The following is a 20,466-nucleotide window of genomic DNA, read 5'->3' as shown; positions in this document are numbered from 1 at the left end:
AGCGCCTGAGGCCCGGCCGCCGCCCGAGTGGATGAGCGAGCGAGCGACTTGTGAAACACGCCGCGGCCGGGTCACCAACCAGGACCGGGATCACGTGGCTCCTAGGGCTGGGTGAAGAAGCCGCCCGGACCGAGCGCGCCGGAGGGGAGGGGCGCCTGGGGACAGAAGGCGACGTCCCCTGAAGTTTGTGTCAGCCAGGGCCCGCCCCCTCGCGCTGATGTAATAGGGGCGCGCTGCCATTGGCCCGCGCGACAGGCCTGGGCGCAGGCGTGCGAGCGGGGTGGGGCGCCAAGAGGAGGCAGCGACCCGAAGGCAAATGGGCGGGGCTGCGAGGAGCAGGCGGGGCGGGGGCGCCGTGGAGAGCGGCGCGGCGTGCGCGGGCACGAGGCGTAGTGGCCTCCCCTAAGGCTGAGGCGGCGGCGGGCGCGCGGCGGCGGCGGCGGGCGTGCGAGGCTGTTGTGCTCCCGGCTCTCCTGTTTCCCGTCCTGAGCGGGTGGAGGAGGCCCAAGCGGTGCTGGGCGCGCTCCCCCTTCCTTTCCCTCCGGCGTCCTCTCCTGGTCCTCTCGCGCTGCACTGTCTCTCCGACGCAAGACTGTCCCGGCCCGGGTGAGCGGCAGCGGGGGCGGTGCTGACGCCGCGGGACGCCCGGGAAGCGGGGCGGGGGCCGGCCAGCGGGGGGCGGTGGGGACCGTGGGACTCGCCGCGGGTCGCGAGGGGGGCGGCAGGGCCCGGCCCGGCGCGGGCCGCGGGAAGGGGGTGAGTTCGGGCGCCTGCCAGGCCCTGCAGGTGGCCGGGTCGCAGGCCAGCCGCGGAAGCGGAACGGTAACCTTACCCCCGGCGAGAGCCGCCGGTCGGCTGCCAGAGTGTGGCGCTCCCGGTGGACGCAGGGGCCGGGTTTCGGGCCGTCTCGGCCTCCAGGAGGCGCGTCTTGGTCCAGGGTCCGTGAGGACTGGCTAGATGGGGGCTGCGTGGCCTTTGGTGGCAGGGAGGAGGAGGGGGTCTCCAAGGCGGGAGAGGCGGGTTTGGGAAGGAAGGTGCGCCAGGCTAAAGCTGGGGTCGGAGAAGTGTTGGGTGGAGACCTCACTCTGGGTGCGTTGCTCCTCTCCTCTCCCCAAAACGATGGTGTTAAAAGCTAGGGTCAGGATGTGGAGCGCTGCCTGGGCCTCTTCCTTTCAGATGGTTATGGAGAATGAGCCTACTTCCTGGACCCAAAATCCTTTTCTTCTGTTACTCATTTGTGTTGGTTTTAAAAGGAGCTTTGGGGCAGAGCTTACTTGTTGCCTCCTACGAGAGCGCCTCATTTTAGAACTCGTTTCTTCCACTACTTCCCTCTTTGCAGCCCCCTCGGAAAACCACACTGAGAGTTGCACTAAAAACCAGTATGTAGGTATTTGTAAATGACTTTTTCCCTCCAGTTTGTCGCATTTAATCAAGGAGCGGTTGTAGCTGCCTACGATTTTGTAGAAAATTGTGTTGGCTTGAGAGCAAGTCCTAAGTTGAGCTGTCCAAAAGCAGGTGGTTGGTTCGTTTGAATTTCTGCTTTCAGAAAGGAAATCGATGGGGTGTGTTGTCAGAAGTTAGGGGCCTACCCCATGCATTTAGCTTATTTTATTCCATTTCCTTTACCTGGTGTTAAGTTTTCTGTCTTCAGAATAAGAACAAGCGACTACTGTCTTTTATTTATTAAGTCTCTTCGGGCTTTTTGGTTGCTGTTTGGTGACAATGGAAAATGGGTTAAATCTATTGTGTAATGTTATATTTTAGGGAAAGTCCTAAGTGCAAAAGTTAAAAATAATTTTGTGTGTCTAATGACATTGCTTTGTACGAGTCACAACATGGAAATATCAAAATAGCTAGTGACTTCTAGAAAGCAAAGGAACTTCAGAAATTAGTGGCTTACCATTTTTGAAGGTTTTTTTTAACATAAAACAAGATTTCCCACAAAATCAGTGTATTAAGATACATAAAATACATTGTGTCGAAGAGTTAAGATGTGTGAGAAGACTGGCTATTTTGTTACAAGGTCCTGATAGTAAGACATTGAGACAAAAAACCTTACAAAACATTGGTATACATAAAGGTTGATCACGTGACTACTGTCGTCCAAATAATACATAAGTATCCAAACCTGTTTCCGTGGGAATAGGTTTGTAAGCTTGCGGTAACATCGGACTTAAATACACTTTTGTAAAAAATGTGCCATTTGGCTTAGAATTAATAAGAATTTTTTTTTTTTAAAGCAAAAATGGAAGCTTAGTCTTCAAGGACTGATAACAGCTGGTAATATTTACCATTGTTTGATGGGAATGGGGTTCTCATATTAGGCTAGCACGCTAAACATTTTCAATTACGAAAATGTATTAGGCTCATATGCTAGCCTAATATAAAAACCCCATATTTCCTGAGTTGAAATAGTCAGCTGACTATCCTGAAAAGCATTGACCCTCTTTTATATTTTATCTGACTTTCAGTTCATTTTTTTAATGCTAGTGGGAACTTCTCCAATCAGTGTATTTTTTTAGTTTCCTTTTTTGGGGAACAGGAGGAGCTCAGTAATTTTTATGAAATGCTTTGACCTCATATCCATTAACTAATTATGGTCCTAGTCAGAAGAAGCTAGCACCCTTTCCTGGTGAAGTTGATACAAATCCTGTCCTGCAATGATTTACATTCAGTTACAGTACTAGTCAAAACTATATATATATGAATTCTACTTAGGATCCAATTTTGATGTATTTAAAAAGCAATTGAGACTCATGATAGACTTTATGAGCAGGTTTAACTTGTGTGGTCGAATAAAAGCCTTTAATTTAAATGGAAAAGTAAAAGTAACTTTTTTCAGTGACTTGTTTTCTTTTATTTTAATCCATTTGGGTTCACGTCAGATCATCAGTAACAAAAAGTGGTATCTTTCAGCTTTGTAAAAGAACCCTCTTAACCAAGTTCATTCCCTCAAATGGGAACTAACGTCTAGAGAGCAAAGAAACTTCTGGAATTAGTGGCTTGCTGATAATCTCATTTTATAATTTGTGCAGCAATCCAGCAAGACCAACTTTTTAAAAAAATTAATAACAGTAGTTTTATGAAAACTAAGTATTTAAGAGAACAGTTTCCACCTATTTCTGAGGTCTCCTTTAGAAGGACTAACAGACAGCTTTTATTTCTCTTAAAATTATAAAAATCACAATTGCAAGTCACAGTGAATACTGGGAAGGGAAATTACCTTTGCAAAGTGATCAAGTAAATGATGGCGGGGGCTAAACTTTTTTAGTAAACTTGTGAAGATTACATACAGTAAAGTGCATAAATCTTGAGTGTACAGTTCGATGAATTTTTACAAGTAAACACACTTGATTCAAGAACGTTTTCAGAACCCCATAAGTCCCCTTCATGTCCTGTCTTCCCAGTCATTACCCATAACCCCCAAGGTGACCCCTTTCACTATAGATTAGCTTTGCCTGTTTTGAACTTTAAATAATGTATATTCCCCACAACTGGCTTCTTTCCTTTAACATTGAGATACAACCAAGTTGTTACTTGTAACAATTTTTTGTTTGTGTGTTTGTTTATTTATTTTTGAGACCAGAGTCTCGCTCTGTCACCCAGGCTGGAGTGCAGTGGTGCCATCATGCCTCACTGCAACCTCCGCCTCCCGGGTACAAGCAGTTCTCCACCTCAGCCTCCCAAGTAGCTGGAATCACAGGTGCCTACCACCATGCCTGGCTAATTTTTTTCTTTTTTTTCTTTTTTTTTTTTGTATTTTTAGTAGAGACAGGGTTTCGCCATCTTGGCCAGGCTGGTCTTGAACTCCTGACCTCATGATCCACCCGCCTTGGCCTTCCAAAGTGCTGGGATTACAGGCGTGAGCCGCTGCACCTGGCCACAATTTTTTAAATGCTGGGTAGTATTCCGTTGTATAAATACTATAAAAATATGTATACAAGTTGTGCATCCATGTTACTATTGATGGGCATTCAGATTTTTTCCAGTTTTGGAATGGGCACTCAGAACATTTTGTACATGTCTTGGTGTACATAATATTTGCATTTCTATTGGATATATACCAAGAGTGGAATTGCTGGCTCATGGAATAAACAACTACCAACTAGTTTTCCACAGGGTTGTGCCAGTTGATACTTTTGTAGCATTTATATATGGGAATTTTAATACCTATACATTTTTATTTGCCAGATATTTCTATAAAACTTAAGGCTTCAATTCTAAGAACATTTTTAATGCTTTGATTACTCTGTATTAGAGTAAATAAGCCACTCTAATGCTTCACCTTCTGTTTTTAGATATGGCTCGTGGACAGCAGAAAATTCAGTCTCAGCAGAAAAATGCCAAAAAGCAAGCTGGACAAAAGAAGAAACAAGGACATGACCAAAAGGCTGCTGCCAAAGCTGCCTTAATATATACCTGCACTGTCTGTAGGGTAAGGGGAATTGAATTGAAAGATACAGCTCTCCCGTGGGCAGTTTTGGTTTGTATAGATTAAAATTTTGAAACCATGGCAAAATAGATGCTTTACGTGAGATAGTAGGTTTGAGAGCTGATTATTTTAGGTATCTATTTTCATTCACCCTTTCAACAAATATTTTTTGAATGGCTCCTGTGGCCAGGCAAAAATCTCTAGGTGCTGGGAAAAAAGAGTGAACAAAACAAAATTGCTTTCCTCATATAAAATAAAGATGTCTTCATAAGGGCATATAATACACTTCACTAGCATATCATATAACTCTACACTCTTAGAGCTATATAATATGCTAGTAAATATACCTCTAGTTATATAATTGGTTTTTTTCTTTTTCTTCACTAAATTTAGGATGTCTGTGAAACCATATAGAGTATAATCATGTTGAGAGCTTTTCCTAGAATTAATGTGTTGTATTAGATTTGAAGAACTGTAATAATAACAGCTATTTTTGAGTGCTTACCATATGCCAGACAGAGCCAGGTGTTTTACATGTATTCACCTATTTAATCCACATAACAACCCTATAAGATAAAGTACTTTTCTTGTTCTCATTTTACAGAAGAGTAAACTGACTCATGGAAATTAAACAATTTGTGTGGGGTCTCCCAGCTGGTTAGTAGAAGAGCTGGAATCTGAACTCAGGCAGTTCAGCTCCAGAGTCCACCCTCTGGACCACTACTGTACTGCCTCTCAAAGAAGTACTTCTGAAATTGCAAATCAGAGCCTCTTGCCTGTTTGTTTAAGCTCATTACCCTTGAAGTTAGTGAGTGGCAGTACCAAAGGAAACCATAGTGGGGTTAGTACATTACATATACACTCAAAATAATGAAATTGAGCAGCTTGTGATTGTCTGGAAAGAGGCAGGGTGCAAATTTTAATCAACTAGTAATGAAGAAATACCTTAATCTAAATGTGCTGGAGTAGTTCACTTATTTAAAAACTCAAAACCACAGACTTTTATTTCATATTTTGTGTAATTTAATGGGTTAAGAATAAATAATTGAAGGTTCTTGCCAAGGGAAGTCAGTATAGTATAGTATTTGAGAGGTCACGTACTTAGTACTAAGTTAAAATAAGGTCTTGGGCAAATTAAACTCTGGGTTTTAGTTTCTTTATCAGGTAAAATGAGGGTGCTAGTAGGAGCTAAAGATTACTTTGAAGGTTCTGTGGGAATTAAGGTAACATGCTTAATATAATAAGGGTTCAGTAAATGTTACCTATTGTTTGCTGTTAATCAGATAAGCAGAATACATTCTATGTGACCTACCTTTCTTTATAGGTGAAATGTGGGAAAGTTAGGAATTTCTTTACCACAGAGTCCCTCTTCATATGCCAGTCACTAAGTTGTAGGAATTTAAAGGTGTTTTTGTGATAATTGTCTATCCTGAGAAGGTTCAGGATTCTAAAAAGTAACACATTTTTATTCCATAAATAAAGTCTAGCTCTCTTTTGCACAATTTTTTTGTTAGACACAAATGCCAGACCCTAAGACCTTCAAGCAGCACTTTGAGAGCAAGCATCCTAAGACTCCACTTCCTCCAGAATTAGCTGATGTTCAGGCATAAGGTTGTTTACAGGTAACTCACCTCTTTTTCTATTGGTTTGTTAATATCAGGGTTGTATACAAGACCAAAACTGTCTTCACTTATTGTGAAATTAATTTCTGCCTTCTGAGATTTTATTGCTTCCCCTTTTTAAGTTAATGTGTAACTGAAAAGTCCCTTTTTCTCAGACTATTTCCTTTCAATGCCTTTGAAACATCCAAATTTTTACTACTGTAGCCAAAAATGGGGAGATGAGTACATGCTAGCCATCTCTGATCTAAGAATGGAAGGAACTTATCAGTTTAAAGAAAATAGTGATTACAAAGATATTTGAGAGTTTCCCTCTAAAAGCAATGTACACCCATGTTCCTGAGCACCTCTTTACAATTAGTTTACTTATAGTACTTAGCAGAGGTTCTTCTTTTTTTTTCTCCCCCAACCTATCCCCTTAGCAAAGCTTCTGAATATTAAAATATAGGGCAAAATGTAGATATGTGCTATATAAATTTGTTGGTTGAAAGTTATCACTTTACAGATTACATTTGGTTGGATTTTTTTCCCCCTAAATAGTGGAGTTGGTGGTGGGTGTGTTGTGTGTTTCAGAATTCTTTCTTTTTAAAATAAATTCTTCAAAGTTCTGTATATAAAGTCCAGTTGACAAGTTTACCAGATACTGTCTTCATAGTGTTTCTTCTTAGTTATTTGACATGCATATAAGTTGCATTTGTGCAATGGTAACATTCATTGAAAATTTTGCTTATGTTTTATAGGTGAATTCATGACACCTTTGACTCTTCTACTGTCTCAGACCTTAGGTAACATACCTGCAGCTGCTTTTCTAACAAACTGTTGATCAGCAAAAATAAAGGGGCTACAGAAACACTCATTTTTATGCTGTTCCCTTTTGGGCTTCATGCAAAGACAATTCTGTGTAAATGTACAGTTGACTCTGATTTGGAAATATGAAAATCAGTCCATCCTTGTTATAAAAAATTTTTTTACAATTGTAATTATATTGATGTTCATATTGTGTAAAATAACTCATTTAATAAAATAGTACTTTGATTTACGACATCACAGGATAAATGGTTTTAGAAATTCTGTTCTAACTTTCCACATTATTTGCCTTATAAAAATCTAATGAATTCATCAGATATAAGAATTGCAAGTGCAATTCTTATATCCCTTTCTCAGCTCAGTGGCAGGTTCCTTAGTTAAACTAGAGCAGACTCATTAAAATTGTGCATACGATTTTATGGGCAGCTGATGATCTAGGTGAAAAATGACTTATCTGCTGCCTTAGTATATTGCGGTTGTGTCATTGTACCCCTCTGATCATTTCCTGTGTTTGAGTTGGAATATTTAAAATTGCAGTATGACCTGGCTCTAACTGCCAGTCAGGTATACCCTGTAGATAACTGATAACTTCCTAAAAGCGGTTGGATTGTCAGTGAGCCCTTCTGAAAGGTTAGGTTCTGATGTATATGCTGTAATGAAATAATCATTAAGCCTATTGTTTAATGCAAAATATGGAACAAATGTGAACTGGTAAAGGTCGATCTTGATACTATATTTGAAAATTCTTGAAGTTCTTTAATTTGAAATTGAAACGTTAATTTTTGAGGTTTTTGGAAGTTACTATTTGGCCATTTTTACAAATGGATTTTGCATTAACAGGAAGATTGGAATGGCTTGTGGCTGGATTAATTCCCAGAACCCTCTCCCTCCTTTCTTTTCTAAGTGAGTTGTTGATTTTAGGAGTTTGCTTTGTGCTGTTACCTAAAATCGGAGACTGGTGTACAGTATGACTTCCATCTGAACTTGAAAAGTATTAAAATGGGTCAATATTCACATTTTTTGGATCTCAGGATGGGAAAATGGGTTTGTTCAGATGGATGTGGTGAATCTTACCCAATTAAGGAAGGCTAATTTTAGAGTTCTTCTAATTTGCTTGTGTCAACTCTTAACTTGTAAAACTGCTGTTAACTCGGTTTAAATTTTTAAATTAATATAATAGGAAGAACACTAAAATACTTACTGGTAACTGCTTAGAGCCATTTATCTGATCCTGTGGATTACAGAATGCATTCCCTCTTCTGCTGTAACTTATCGTTGCTTTGTTTTGTAGCTCTGCATATTTTGCCTACCTTGTCTTCCTGTAAGTTTAAGACATTTCCAAGGAAAAGCTTCAGGGCTGATAGTTTCTTAGCAATTCCTATTCTTATGCCCTTACTTTAAAATAGTCCTTTTATTTTGTGTATTTAATTTCCTAAGTTTCAGATTTAGTATCTGTTGTTTCCTAACATGTTGATTACCAGAACGTTAGAATTTTACCTAATTTCTTGTGGATATTACAGAAGTTCTGGTTAAATCACAACTTAAAAGTTTTTAAAAGTGCTTTGAGCATATGTATGTTTATGTTTAGTGACAAATCATGTAAAACCATTCACAAGTTTTGGTTTGTTTTTTTTTTTTCCATTTGTTTTAGTGACTGTAATTCAGGATGAAAGTTTTTTTGTTCTTGTATTTAACCCTTTTTTATAAGCAGCTGAAGACACCATATTTAACACTATATCTCAGTGACAGGGAAATAGCTGCATTGATCTTACATGAGCATATTCATCCTTATACTTCATGAGGGGATTATTAGTACAATCCCCATTTTACTGTGTTTGAGTTAAAAACCAAACATCCCTGTAATTTAATTTGAAGATTCTTTAACAGATTGCAGCAAAGTTCATTATAAAACTGTTATGGTGTCTTCAAAGACTTGATAAAATACACTGAGAGAGAATTGGTCCATTTGTATGCTGTATTTCTATTACTTGCCAAAAGGAATGGGGTTAAGATTAAACTTGTTTCCATTCTCTTCACATGGATATACATCCCCATGTTTAACTGACACACTGGGGGCTCAGTTGTGTGCTGTAATGTCTTATTAAAGAGGATATTAATGAAAACTAAACTAGTCTAATTTCTTCTACATTTTAAGAGGTTTTTATATTCCCACTTTTTTTTTCTCCTTTCTGAACTTAGAATTGGCTCTTAAGTGTAGATTGGTAGATCTGAGGGTAGCAAGAGATTTCTTTCATTTCTCGTTGTTTTCCCTGCAGTCTTTGCCTTTTTGAGGTCTGTAGAATACTTGGGTGGGAAAAAACGTGTCATTTTGAAACCTTACTATATAGAATAAGTTTGAATTGTTGGAAAGGGGGAAGTGATTGGCTATTAACATAAAAATACAATTATGAAAAATACTTAGGTCAGTTAATTGAATTGGATGGGTAAGTCCTTGATGATATTGTAAGATTTGAAGTTTTAGTTTTATATTAAAGATACTATATAGGTAATTAATGACATCATAATTCAAACCTGAGATGTGGCATAAGATAGAATTTATCAACATTACTATTTTACCTAGGAAAACCCATGTTTTAAATTTTCATTAATATATGTAATGTGGCCAGGTGCAGTGGCTCACGCCTGTAATCGCAGCACTTTGGAAGGCTGAGGTGGATGGATCACTTGAGGTCAGGAGTTCGAGACCAGCCTGGCCAACATGGCAAGACCCCATCTCTACTAAAAATACAAAAATTAGCTGGGCCTAGTAGCACATGCTTATAATCCCAGCTACTCAGGAAGCTCAGGCAGGAGAATGGCTTGAACCCGGGAGGCGGAGGTTACAGTGAGCCAGGATCTTACCACTGCACTTCAGCCTGGGCAACAGAGCGAGACTCTCTTTCTCTCTCTCTCTGTCTCTCTTCCCCCTCCCCGTCTCTCTCTCTATATATAAAATATACTGTACCTATTTTAAAATGTGGGTAAAGGCCTTTTTCTATAACACAGTGATCAAACACCGTCCAAACTATAACTGAAATACTATATTTAAACTACTCAGTCTGAATTCATTTGTACTAGATTTCTGGTTTTTTGGAAAGTGTTTGGTTTAGTTTTGGTCAGAGTACTTTTTTGGTCATGTACTTTTTAACAGTATATGGCAATGAAGATCAACACCAGGGAGTTGTATTTACTGTGACTTTACATTCTAAAATAGTTTAGGCTACCTTAATTTTATTGTAAAAGTTTCAGAAAAATCTTAAGAGCTTTCAGTTTGTAGGTTTAATGAAAACATCTGTCTACTTAACAAAGAAAATAGACTTTTTTAAATAAAAGTTCAACCTGTCATTTTTAATTGTAGATTGCCATGTTAAATTGAAAATATTTTTTATTTTAAATGTTCTTTTGATAAGTTTTTTTTACCGAGGTATCCTTTTTTTTTTTTTGAATAGCCATTTTTTAGCTTCTATTCTTTGAATACCGTATGGCTCCAAATTTAAAATCCGCACATTCAGAGACAGACTTTGGTCATTTCTTTATATTCACATGGGGATATCTTCAGTATGAAGTAATTGTTAATTTTATCATTAACTAATATTATTTGAGGGTTGTAGGGAGGAAGAATATCTTTATCCCAGATCTTTCTAGGATGAACTCTTTGAATGAGAAGTTTAAGTCAGTAAGGTATTTATTGAAAATCATATATGTGAAGTTGCATCATGAGCTGTAAAGTATTACACAAAAGCAATGTATTATACAAAGAAATATAGCAAAGTTCCCTAATCTTTGGAAATTCAGATGCATTCTGGAGATAATACATATATTTATTTACATAATTTTAGGCTATATGACTAAGTGCTTGGTGTGTTTTATAGACAATAACTTAATGAGGTATATGTACATGTGTGCGTTTATGTGTATATAGGATGGCTTTGGGTTGAAGAGGGCAGTCTGTGCCTGGAAGTATGGGGAGTCAGCTGAGGGAGGAGTAGGAAGGAATAGGGAAATCAAGGTGTGGGTGGCTGATTGAGCAAAAGTACAGAAAGTTTCTTTGATAGAAAGTGAGTAGGCCAGCCCGAGCACAAGGCTTGTGAATGAGAGCCTTTGATCCCATGGATGAGAGTGGAGAGAATCATTAGAATGGGACCAGATTGTGCAATGCGTGCGCACTGCAAAAAATTGTTCAAATTACTCCTTACAGTGGGGACTCTTTCAGGGTTTGGGAGCGGGGGAGTGACATGATGAAGGTATGTCAGGAAGATTTATATTTATTAATGAAATATTGTGTCGTTACTGGTTTGATGGAGATCTTTTTACAACCTCTTGTATGTTTCTCTATTTAACAGTTTACTATCCAAAATACAACTTTTGGTTATTCTGGTTATTATGAATATAGATTAATGGGCAAGAATTTTGCTGTGCTCTAATGCAGTGATACTACTAAAGCCCAAAAAGCTGTATTTAGGGATGTTTGTCCCTGCACTAAATAACCCCAGACTATAGTGTGGCTATACACGACATTTCTTGTCTTCTACTTCACTATAAAAGTAACACATTTTGAAATATATCTTACATATAAAAATTTGAAGACTATGGTAAAGTTGAATTTTAAAAATTTACCAGTACAAAACATTTTGAGGAATAGTATCCATGTCTGTCTCTCTCTCTCTCTCTCATTTTTACCACATAGATTTTTTTAAGTTAATGCATGTTTTTGAATTTTGTAGTCACTTTTTTCATATTATGTCTTTGTACTCTGCCATTTCATTTAACAACATAACAGGTGGGTTTTTCGTGTTATAAACTGTGCTAAGTGGAATTTTTGTGGCTGCATAATGATCCATTGGGTAGATTACCTGTAGTTTTTTTTAACCATTTTCCTGTTGTTGGACGTTTAGGTTTTCTCTAATTTGTGCAGAAGGCTTCATTTCTACATGTAGAATTACACATCATAAAACTTTAAAGCTCTTCTGAAAAGTGTACAATACTTTATTAAAATAGCAAATGAGAGAGAACCAGAGTTGCAGACGTATAGTATATAGGACCAGGCAATACTTGACCAATGATGTTTTGCATGTTACTGCATTACCTTTGTTTGAATACTAGCACTTTTTCCTGAATTTGGTAGGTTAACCCTTGTGTATTTCCTTGATTTCTAGTGGAGCAGGAATATTTTAACTGCATTTGTTAGCCAGATACAGTTTCTATTTTGTGAATTGTCCATTGCCCATTTATTTGTTGGGGCCTTCTGACTATATTCAATCTGCTATCCACAGTAAACTTGGAAGAAATGAGAGTTGCCAGGAAACACCAGATAACTAGAGTTATGAAACCTGTAACTTATTTTACACAGAGAACAAAATTGTAGGCTCTGTCTGAACCACTTGCTGGAAGCCTTAACTATCAGATAAAGTATAAATCCACAGTTTGCATTTAAGGCATATTTTTTATTCAAGACTAGTGAAATATGTTTTTTATTGTTACCTGACTGCTATGAAGAAATAGTATTTTTATTAGATTAAGTCAGTTTAGTAACAGTAACAAAATAACCTTTCATGTTTGGGATCTGTATTTTATTAGGTTCTATTATTTAATATTTATGTATGTGGATTTTCATAGTAACAAAATAGACTGTATTTAAGCCTTGCTTTGAATAGCCAGGAACATTTCTGATAGCAACAGAGTTTCTTACTTAAATAGGGATAGAAAATGGCCAAACATAAGAATTTAAAGCTGTAGTGGAATGACCCAGTGAGAAAAATGGAAAACACCTAAGTTCAAATCTGGCTCTGCTTTTTCCTTGCTCATTTTGGACAGGTTACTTCACCTTTCTGAGTTGCATTATCTTCAGTCACCTTATAAAATGCAGGAACTGGCCAGGTGTGCTGGCACACACCTGTAATCCCAGCACTTTGGGAGGCTGAGGCGGGTGGATCACGAGGTCAGGAGTTCAAGACCAGCCTGGCCAAGATGGTGAAACCCAGTCTCTACTAAAAATACAAAAATTAGCCAGGTGTGGTGGCAGGCGCCTGTAATCCCGGCTACTTGGGAGGCTGAGGCAGAGAATTCCTTGAACCTGGGAGGCAGAGGTTGCAGTGAGCTGAGATCATGTCACTACGCTCCAGCCTGGGCAACAGAGTGAGACTCTGTCTCAAAAAAAAATACAGAAACTAATACCTCCCTCAAATGATTGTTTTAAGTTAACAAGCAAATGAAACGATGAGTATAAGCACCAGTGCAATCACAAGTGCCCAATAGCTGTTAGCTTTCTTCCCGCTGTCTTCCTTTCCCTCCTCCCTCTACTGAAACTAACACAGTGTGTCTTTACACATACCCTTCTCACATTTGCCCATTTCTGCTTGTGCTTTTTCTTAGGACTAAAATGCTTTCTCTTCTTCCCCACTCAACCCTGGTCTCTTGCTGTGGAAATGCTACTTACTCTTCAGGGCTCAACTCAAATGCTGATTTTTTTTTTTCTATGAACCTCAGCACTTAAATGTACTAATGTGGTAAAAGGAATATACAGTAATAAATATGAAAGAAGACTACAAACTATAAAAAAAAACATTGTCAGGAGACTAAATTTTAGAAGGGCAAAAAGTTCCTGAAAAATAGTAAAGGAAATTTGTTTGCTTGTTTTCAGTTAAGTAGTAATAACAAGGAATGAGTGTTAGCACTCCCTGAGCAACTCCTATTTATTTACTGTGTATTTTGTAAAACTCTCATTGTGAAAATGAACGAAATATGATGGAATACTAAAAGGACATATGATTTCACTGGATTTTTACTTGGCTTTGATGAATTATGACTCAGAAGGCTATAGGAATTTGCAGAATTTGACATTAAGTCTGAACCACTGTCAATCTAGGAAAGTGATACAGACAGGAAGCTATCCAGAAGACTGGAGATAAGTAATTTGTGTCTTGATTTTCTAAAAAGCACAAAAGACAATATTGAAGAAAATGCAGAATTGTAAGTTTGCCCTTGGTCTCTAGGTAAATAAGTATGTTATCTTTTTACTGTGAATCTCCTTTTTCCTCAATTAGGCCTTGGACTAATTTCATGTGTAGTTTTATTTCTAGTCTTTTTCCCTTGTCACGTTCTTTTTCTTTGCGACAAGAGAAATTCTTCTAAAACACAGTTCAAGTCACAACCCTCTCCTCTGAAGCACTTAGGTGCTCTCCCTGGCCCACCAGATGAACACATACTCCTGGGTTGTGATTGACAGATCCTCCACATTCTGACCCCAGCATGTGCTTCCAGCCAGCCCCTTCTGCCATACTTGTTCCCATCCTCTTGCTGAGTAAATTACTTGCTGTTCTTTGAGTAACTCTCACTATGCCTTTCTTGCCTTCACACAATCTTTCTGCATCTTAACTAGGGTGCCCTCTTTTTCCTCTTCTACTCTTTTGTGCCCTCTCTCTAATGCTGGCCAATCTGATAGGATCACTCGTTGTAACCCTCAAAGTCACTGGGTGTGACCTTTCATCTTTTTATCATTTTACTGTTCTACTATCCTTGGGAACAAGTAGCTTTATTTTTATGTCTACTTGAATGTTTATGACAGCATGAAACTATTGTCTTTAAATGTAGCATTCCCCAAATTGCAACAAACTATTCTCATTGCTTTATAGATTACTTTTTAATAAACTGTTTTTTGGATTTACTTTTTTAGATTACTGAAGCCATAAGAGGAGGGCTCGTATAAGCATTGCTCTATATGCAGAACCCTTTATAGTTTACAAAGTATTTTTTCTTTTTTGAATTGCATATAAAAATATGCTTGAGGAAATCAAGGGACGGCTTGATGACACATCTCAATTTTAGCAAGGCAAAGTAATTTATGGTAATTTTGATAGCAGGATGGTCTACAGGCAGTAGTACATTTTGGTGGACCTTAAACTTATTTTGAATTTCTGCACTCAGATGTTTAATAGATGTGTGTTAACCTGTTGAGTTTCATATCCTGCCAACTTTAAGTGTGTGTGTAATATGTGTGTTACCAGTCTACAGATAACACAAAGTAGGGAGGGAAAGCTAATGCAGAATTACAATTCAGAAGGATTTCAGGCTGAAAGGCTAAAGTAAAACCAAGAGGCAGTTTAAATGGAATAAATGTTAAATCCATTTAGAACTTATAAAAATTACATTTTACAAGTACAAAATATGGGCAGCAGCCTGTCTTGGCATTTTTTCAGGTTAAGAGCCAATGTATTAGTTTATTAAAGTCTTAGCATGATTTCTTTGCTTTAAAATATAGGAATGCAATATTAGTTTAGGAGAACACATGTTAATCACACATTTTTATTTATTGAGAGCCAGTTTTCTTGTGAAGTTGATGTTTTGTTCTGTGTGTCTCTGTCTTTGCTGTTTATAAGTGAAACATTGCTTGTCTACATTCCACACAATGCAGGGGGGAGGTCAGGGATGGTGAGTCGACTGTAAACTGTAAACCACGTTTACTAAGGAGGCATTTGGAAAGTTGCTGTAATGTCTTGTTGAGAGCACATCTGAAAGCCATGGATGGAAGTTAATCTCACTGTAAGAAACCTCATTACAACATCTAGATCTATCCAGTATCGCAATGGCTTGCCTTATGGCATGAGCACCCCTTCCCTAAAATTCATAGTAAAGGGAGTATCTGATTATGTCTGTGACAGGGCAGCAGGGTTTTCTATCATTTGACAGGAGATCAGATAGGCTTTGAGATCCTTCTCATTCAGGAGTCAGCTTGCATTAAGTAATGCAGTGCTGGGAGCCCATAAGATAGTTACGTTCTTTGAGCATGTTTTGTGAAATAGAAAAAACCTACTGTTATATTGACTTATTTGAACATACAAACCGCTTGATCTTTACTTGTCTTTATCTTTCTCAGATGCTTATAAATTTAAACGGAGAGAATATTGAGTCAGAATAGGTGTCAGGATATCTTCATCACACTTGGATTTGAGATAACATTTCTGACTATAGAGCATGCTTATATTCGATGTTTTAATAGGCTCCTAGATGTCAAACTTAGTTTAGAAATACTTCTTTTTAATCACCTGGCAAGTGGTACTGCAGTATTATTACTATAGGTTAGGTCAGGATCATTCTTCATCAGTGGACTCTACAACTTAAATCATAAAGTTCTGTCAGTAAAAAAAAAAAAAAAAAAAATCTTCACTATACTATCAATGTAAATATCCATAAATTATATGCACATAATTATAATTATAAAGTTGTAATTATAAAGCATTCACAGGATGAGATGAAAAACATTCTAATATTTTCTTTTTGCATCCTAGTGGATCAACTTACATTACCACCTGGGACACACACACCTCACTTTAAACCATTGCTCTTTGTCATAGAACCTGTCATAAAAACCTTGTTTTTAAGCTAAAAGGTTTTTAGCAGCTCACAGATACATAGATCTTTATAAGTCAATTAAAGCAAATGAAATGTAGTAAGGGTCCCTGCTGTGTAAAAAAATACTCTGCAAAGCATGTAAAAAGTGTACCCTTTCTGCACTCAGATGTTTAATAGATGTGTGTTAACCTGTTGGCCGAGTTTCATATCCTGCCAGCTTTAAAGTACTGAAAAAGCACACTGGTAAAGGGCACATGGCAACATATTTTGAACACAGCATATGTAGTTTGGAACATGATACTGAGATTGGAGAAGTCGGGACTGGAGTGATTTGTATAAAGGTGAAGTCTTAGGAACATACCTCTAAGGCTGTATGTAGTGAAAAGAATAAACAAACCAAAGTTAAAACACTGGAAAGCCCTCACTAAGGGATAGGTAGAGAAGGAGCTAGGAGAAGTAACTGAAAGAATAGTCAGAAGAGGTAGGAGGAGCACCAGGGTCATACAGGTTCTCAGACATGAGAAGAGTTTGGGTTTGAGGCTGGGTTGTCAGGGTCATGAACTACCATCCGTTCACTGAGTGCCTGCTTTGTACCAGTGTGTGGATTAAATACATTCTCAGCAGTGGTAGTCAGCATCCCAAATGCTTCCCTAAGGTCAAGAGAGTATGGTTTGGGGAAAATAGGAGTGGAAGTTGAGGGGCAAGGAAGGAGCAGATACAGACCCCTGACTTGAATCAAGTAGTGTCACACAGGGAATGGCCATATATATGGGGTCAACGCTTCCTTCCAAGAGGCCTAAAGCACTGATTACCAATTAATAAACCTATTGTTTAGCAGACATACTCACAGCTTAAAATGTACTGTGATGGTGTTAGTTTTTTTTAGGCATAATAAGCTCAATTTATATTTAAAACATTGACATAAGATACTTAGAAATCGTTATGCCATATTTACATTTAACATCTTAACCTATGATCATCAGTGTTGTAACCCTAAGTGATTTTATTACACGTCTACATATTATACAGTCATGCCTTGCTTACCCATGGAGATATGTTCTGAGAAATGCATTTTTAGGCAGTTTTGTCATTGTATGAACATCATAGAATGTCTTACACAAACGTAGATGGTATAGCCTACTACAGACTGAGGCTATATTGCTCTTGGGCCACAAACCTGTACAGACTGTTATTGTACTGGATGCTGTAGGCAGTTGTAACACAATGCTAAGTATTTTTATATCTAAATACAAAAAAAGGTACAGTAAAAATACAGTATAGACCAGGAGCGGTGGCTCACACCTGTAATCCTAACACTTTGGGAGGCCGAGGCAGGCAGATCACCTTAGGTCAGGGGTTCATGACCAGCCTGGTCAACATGGCGAAACCCCGTCTCTACTAAAAATACAAAAAAAATTAGCCAGGCATGGTGGTGGGTGCCTGTAGACTCAAATACTTGGGAGGCTGAGGGAGGAGAATTGCTTGAACCCAGGAGTCGGAGGTTGCAGTGAGCTGAGATTGCACCACTGCACTCCAGCCTGGATGACAGAGCGGGACTCTGTCTCAAGAAAAAAAAAATACAGTGTAAAAAATACAAAATGTTAGACCTGTATTGGGCACATACCATGAATGAAGCTTGCAGAACTGGGTGTTTGCTCTGGATGAATCTGAGTGGTGAGTGAGTGTGAAGGCCCAGGATATTCCTGTATACCACTGTAAACCTTATAAACACTGTACACTTAGACTACATATATTTTTCTTTAATAGTAAATTAACCTTAGCTTACTGTAACTTTTTTTTTGAAGTTGTGTGGGTTTTTGTGTGTGTGTGTGTTTTGTTGGTTTTTTTTTTTTTTTGAGACGGAGTCTCGCTCTGTTGGCCAGGCTGGAGTACAGTGGTACGATCTCAACTCATTGCAACCTCCATCTCCCGGGTTCAAGCGATTCTCCTGCCTCAGCCTTCCCAGTAGCTGGGCTTGCAGGTGCTCACCACCATGCCTGGCTAATTGTTGTATTTTTAGTAGAGATGGAGTTTTACCATGTCAGCCAGGCTAGTCTTGAACTGACCTCAGTGATCAATTCCCTTGGCCTCCCAAAATGCTGGGATTTCAAGCATGAGCTACAACGCCCAGGCTTAACTTTTTTACTTAATAAACTTTTTATTTTTACTTTTTGACTCTTGTAATAAAACACAAACACATTGTACAGACAGCTATACAAAAATATTTATATCTTTATTCTCTTTTTTTCTATTTTTAAAGTTTTTTATTTATTTTTAAACTTTTTTGTTGAAACTAAGACACAAGCACACATTAGCATAGACCTACAGAGAGTCAGGATCATCAGTATCACTGTCTTCGTGTCCCACTGGAGGGACTCCAGGGGAAATAACAAACATGGAGCTGTCATCTGTGATAACTTAAATGATGCCTTCTTTTGGAATACCTTTTGAAGAACCTCCCTGAGGCTGTTTTACAGTTAAACATTTTTTTTAATAGGGAGATGAATACACTCTAAAATAATGAAAAGTGTATAGTAAGTACATAAACCAGTAACACAATTGTTTATTATCATTATCAAGTATTACGTACTGTATATAATTGCACGTGCTGTGCTTTTATGACTGGCAGCGGAGTAGATTTATTAATACCTGCATCACCACAAATGCCAGTAACACATTGCACTACAATATTACAAAGACTGCAACATCACTAGATGATAGGAATTTTTCAGCTCCATTATAATCTTATGGGACTACCATTCTATATGTAGTCTATCATTGACCAAAATATCATGCAATTTAAGACTATATATAAAATGTAACTTTATATATAAATTACATAAAATGCACATAAACGAAGTAATATTTAAAAAACAATTTATGAAATTATAAAGTTATAAATTATGTTTATATATATAAATGCACTGGATTTTATTGGTAGCATGAAAATAGAACTTACCTTGAGCCACTCACTCACTGTTGGTTGAACAGGAAAATAATACTGACCTTGTGATAACCTTTCTGATCAACAGTTTAAACCCTGAGATCCATTTTATTCTTTTCAGTCAAAAAAGTGATTGTGGTTATTTTCTTGAGAGAATTCCCAGACATGAAATGTCTGGGTTAAAAGTATGCACAAAAGCTTCTACACTGGTAGAAGAAGGTTGGAAGGCCAGGTGTCTGTGGGAAAGGTTTTTGTATGGGGAAGTGATAGAGGAACCATTCAGAAGCTGTCGCTCAGTTTGTCCGCAAGTGACTAAAGTCTCCTAGGCCTAGGTTTCTTAGCTTTAAAGCATTATCTTCTCCCATCTCACAGCACTGTGAGGAGGACTTTTTTTTTGTTAAGTTTGGAAAAGTGCTTTTGTAAAGTGTAAAACCCTTTGAAGTGTGGTGCAGTAGTTCTTCAAGGAGGTGTGCCGTGCACTGATGTGTGGCTTCTAGCTATGGAAAGAAGTTATCTTTTTTTTGAGACGCAGTCTCGCTCTGTCACACAGGCTGGAGTGCAGTGGCACGATCTCGGCTCACTGTAAGCTCTGCCTCCCAGGTTCACACCATTCTCCTGCCTCAGCCTCCCGAGTAGCTGGGACTACAGGCATGTGCCACCACACCCAGCTATTTTTTTTTTTTTTTTTTTTTGAGACGGAGTCTCGCTCTGTTCCCCAGGCTGGAGTGCAGTGGCACGATCTCAGCTCACTGCAAGCTCCATCTCCCAGGTTCACGCCATTCTCCTGCCTCAGCCTCCCAAGTAGCTGGGACTACAGGCGCCTGCCATCATGCTCGGCTAATTTTTTGTACATTTAGTAGAGACTGGGTTTCACCATGTTAGCCAGGATGGTCTCGATCTCCTGACCTCATGATCCACCCGCCTCTGCCTCCCAAAGTGCTGGGATTACAGGCGTGAGCCACCGCGCCCGGCCCACGCCCGGCTAATTTTTTTGTATTTTTAATAGAGACGGGGTTTCACCGTGTTATCCAGGATGGTCTTGATCTCCTGACCTTGTGATCCGCCCGCCTCAGCCTCCCAAGGAAAGAAGTTACCTAATGATCATTTTAAATTACTGAAGTGTATAGACTTATGAGAATGGGTTCAAGGTTATCTCTGTAAGAATTAATTCAGTAGCATTTCGGTGTACTTTCTTGAGAGGGGAAAACAGAGTTTGAGTTGCAGCCAGCAAGTTAAGAATCCTATGTGTGACCCTAGATACACCTTCCTGTGTGTCAATAGCAGGAAGAAGATATTTTAGAGTCACGGAGATAGAG

The 20,466-nt window shown here is 38.7% G+C and overlaps 1 protein-coding gene across 2 annotated transcripts; it reads left to right on the top strand.

Annotated features, from left to right (window-relative positions):
* Nucleotides 1-398: 398 nt before the first annotated feature.
* Nucleotides 399-8,986, top strand: ZNF706 (zinc finger protein 706). 2 transcript variants are annotated; one of them, XM_054499683.2, is made up of 4 exons: nucleotides 399-606; nucleotides 4,299-4,435; nucleotides 5,947-6,054; nucleotides 6,792-8,986. In XM_054499683.2, exons 2-3 carry the CDS (start codon nucleotides 4,301-4,303, stop codon nucleotides 6,040-6,042), a joined length of 231 nt encoding a protein of 76 aa, XP_054355658.1. In that variant the 5' UTR covers nucleotides 399-606; nucleotides 4,299-4,300; the 3' UTR covers nucleotides 6,043-6,054; nucleotides 6,792-8,986. The 2 variants fall into 2 exon arrangements, with proteins under 2 accessions (XP_054355658.1, XP_054355657.1); XM_054499682.2 differs by lacking the exon at nucleotides 399-606 and adding an exon at nucleotides 687-756.
* Nucleotides 8,987-20,466: the final 11,480 nt, after the last annotated feature.

The sequence above is a fragment of the Pongo pygmaeus genome, chromosome 7 (assembly GCF_028885625.2).
Source record: "Pongo pygmaeus isolate AG05252 chromosome 7, NHGRI_mPonPyg2-v2.0_pri, whole genome shotgun sequence".
Classification (NCBI taxonomy): Eukaryota; Metazoa; Chordata; class Mammalia; order Primates; family Hominidae; genus Pongo; species Pongo pygmaeus.
The sequence above is the reverse complement of the archived record's forward strand: the minus strand, read 5'-3'. Positions and strand labels throughout refer to the sequence as shown.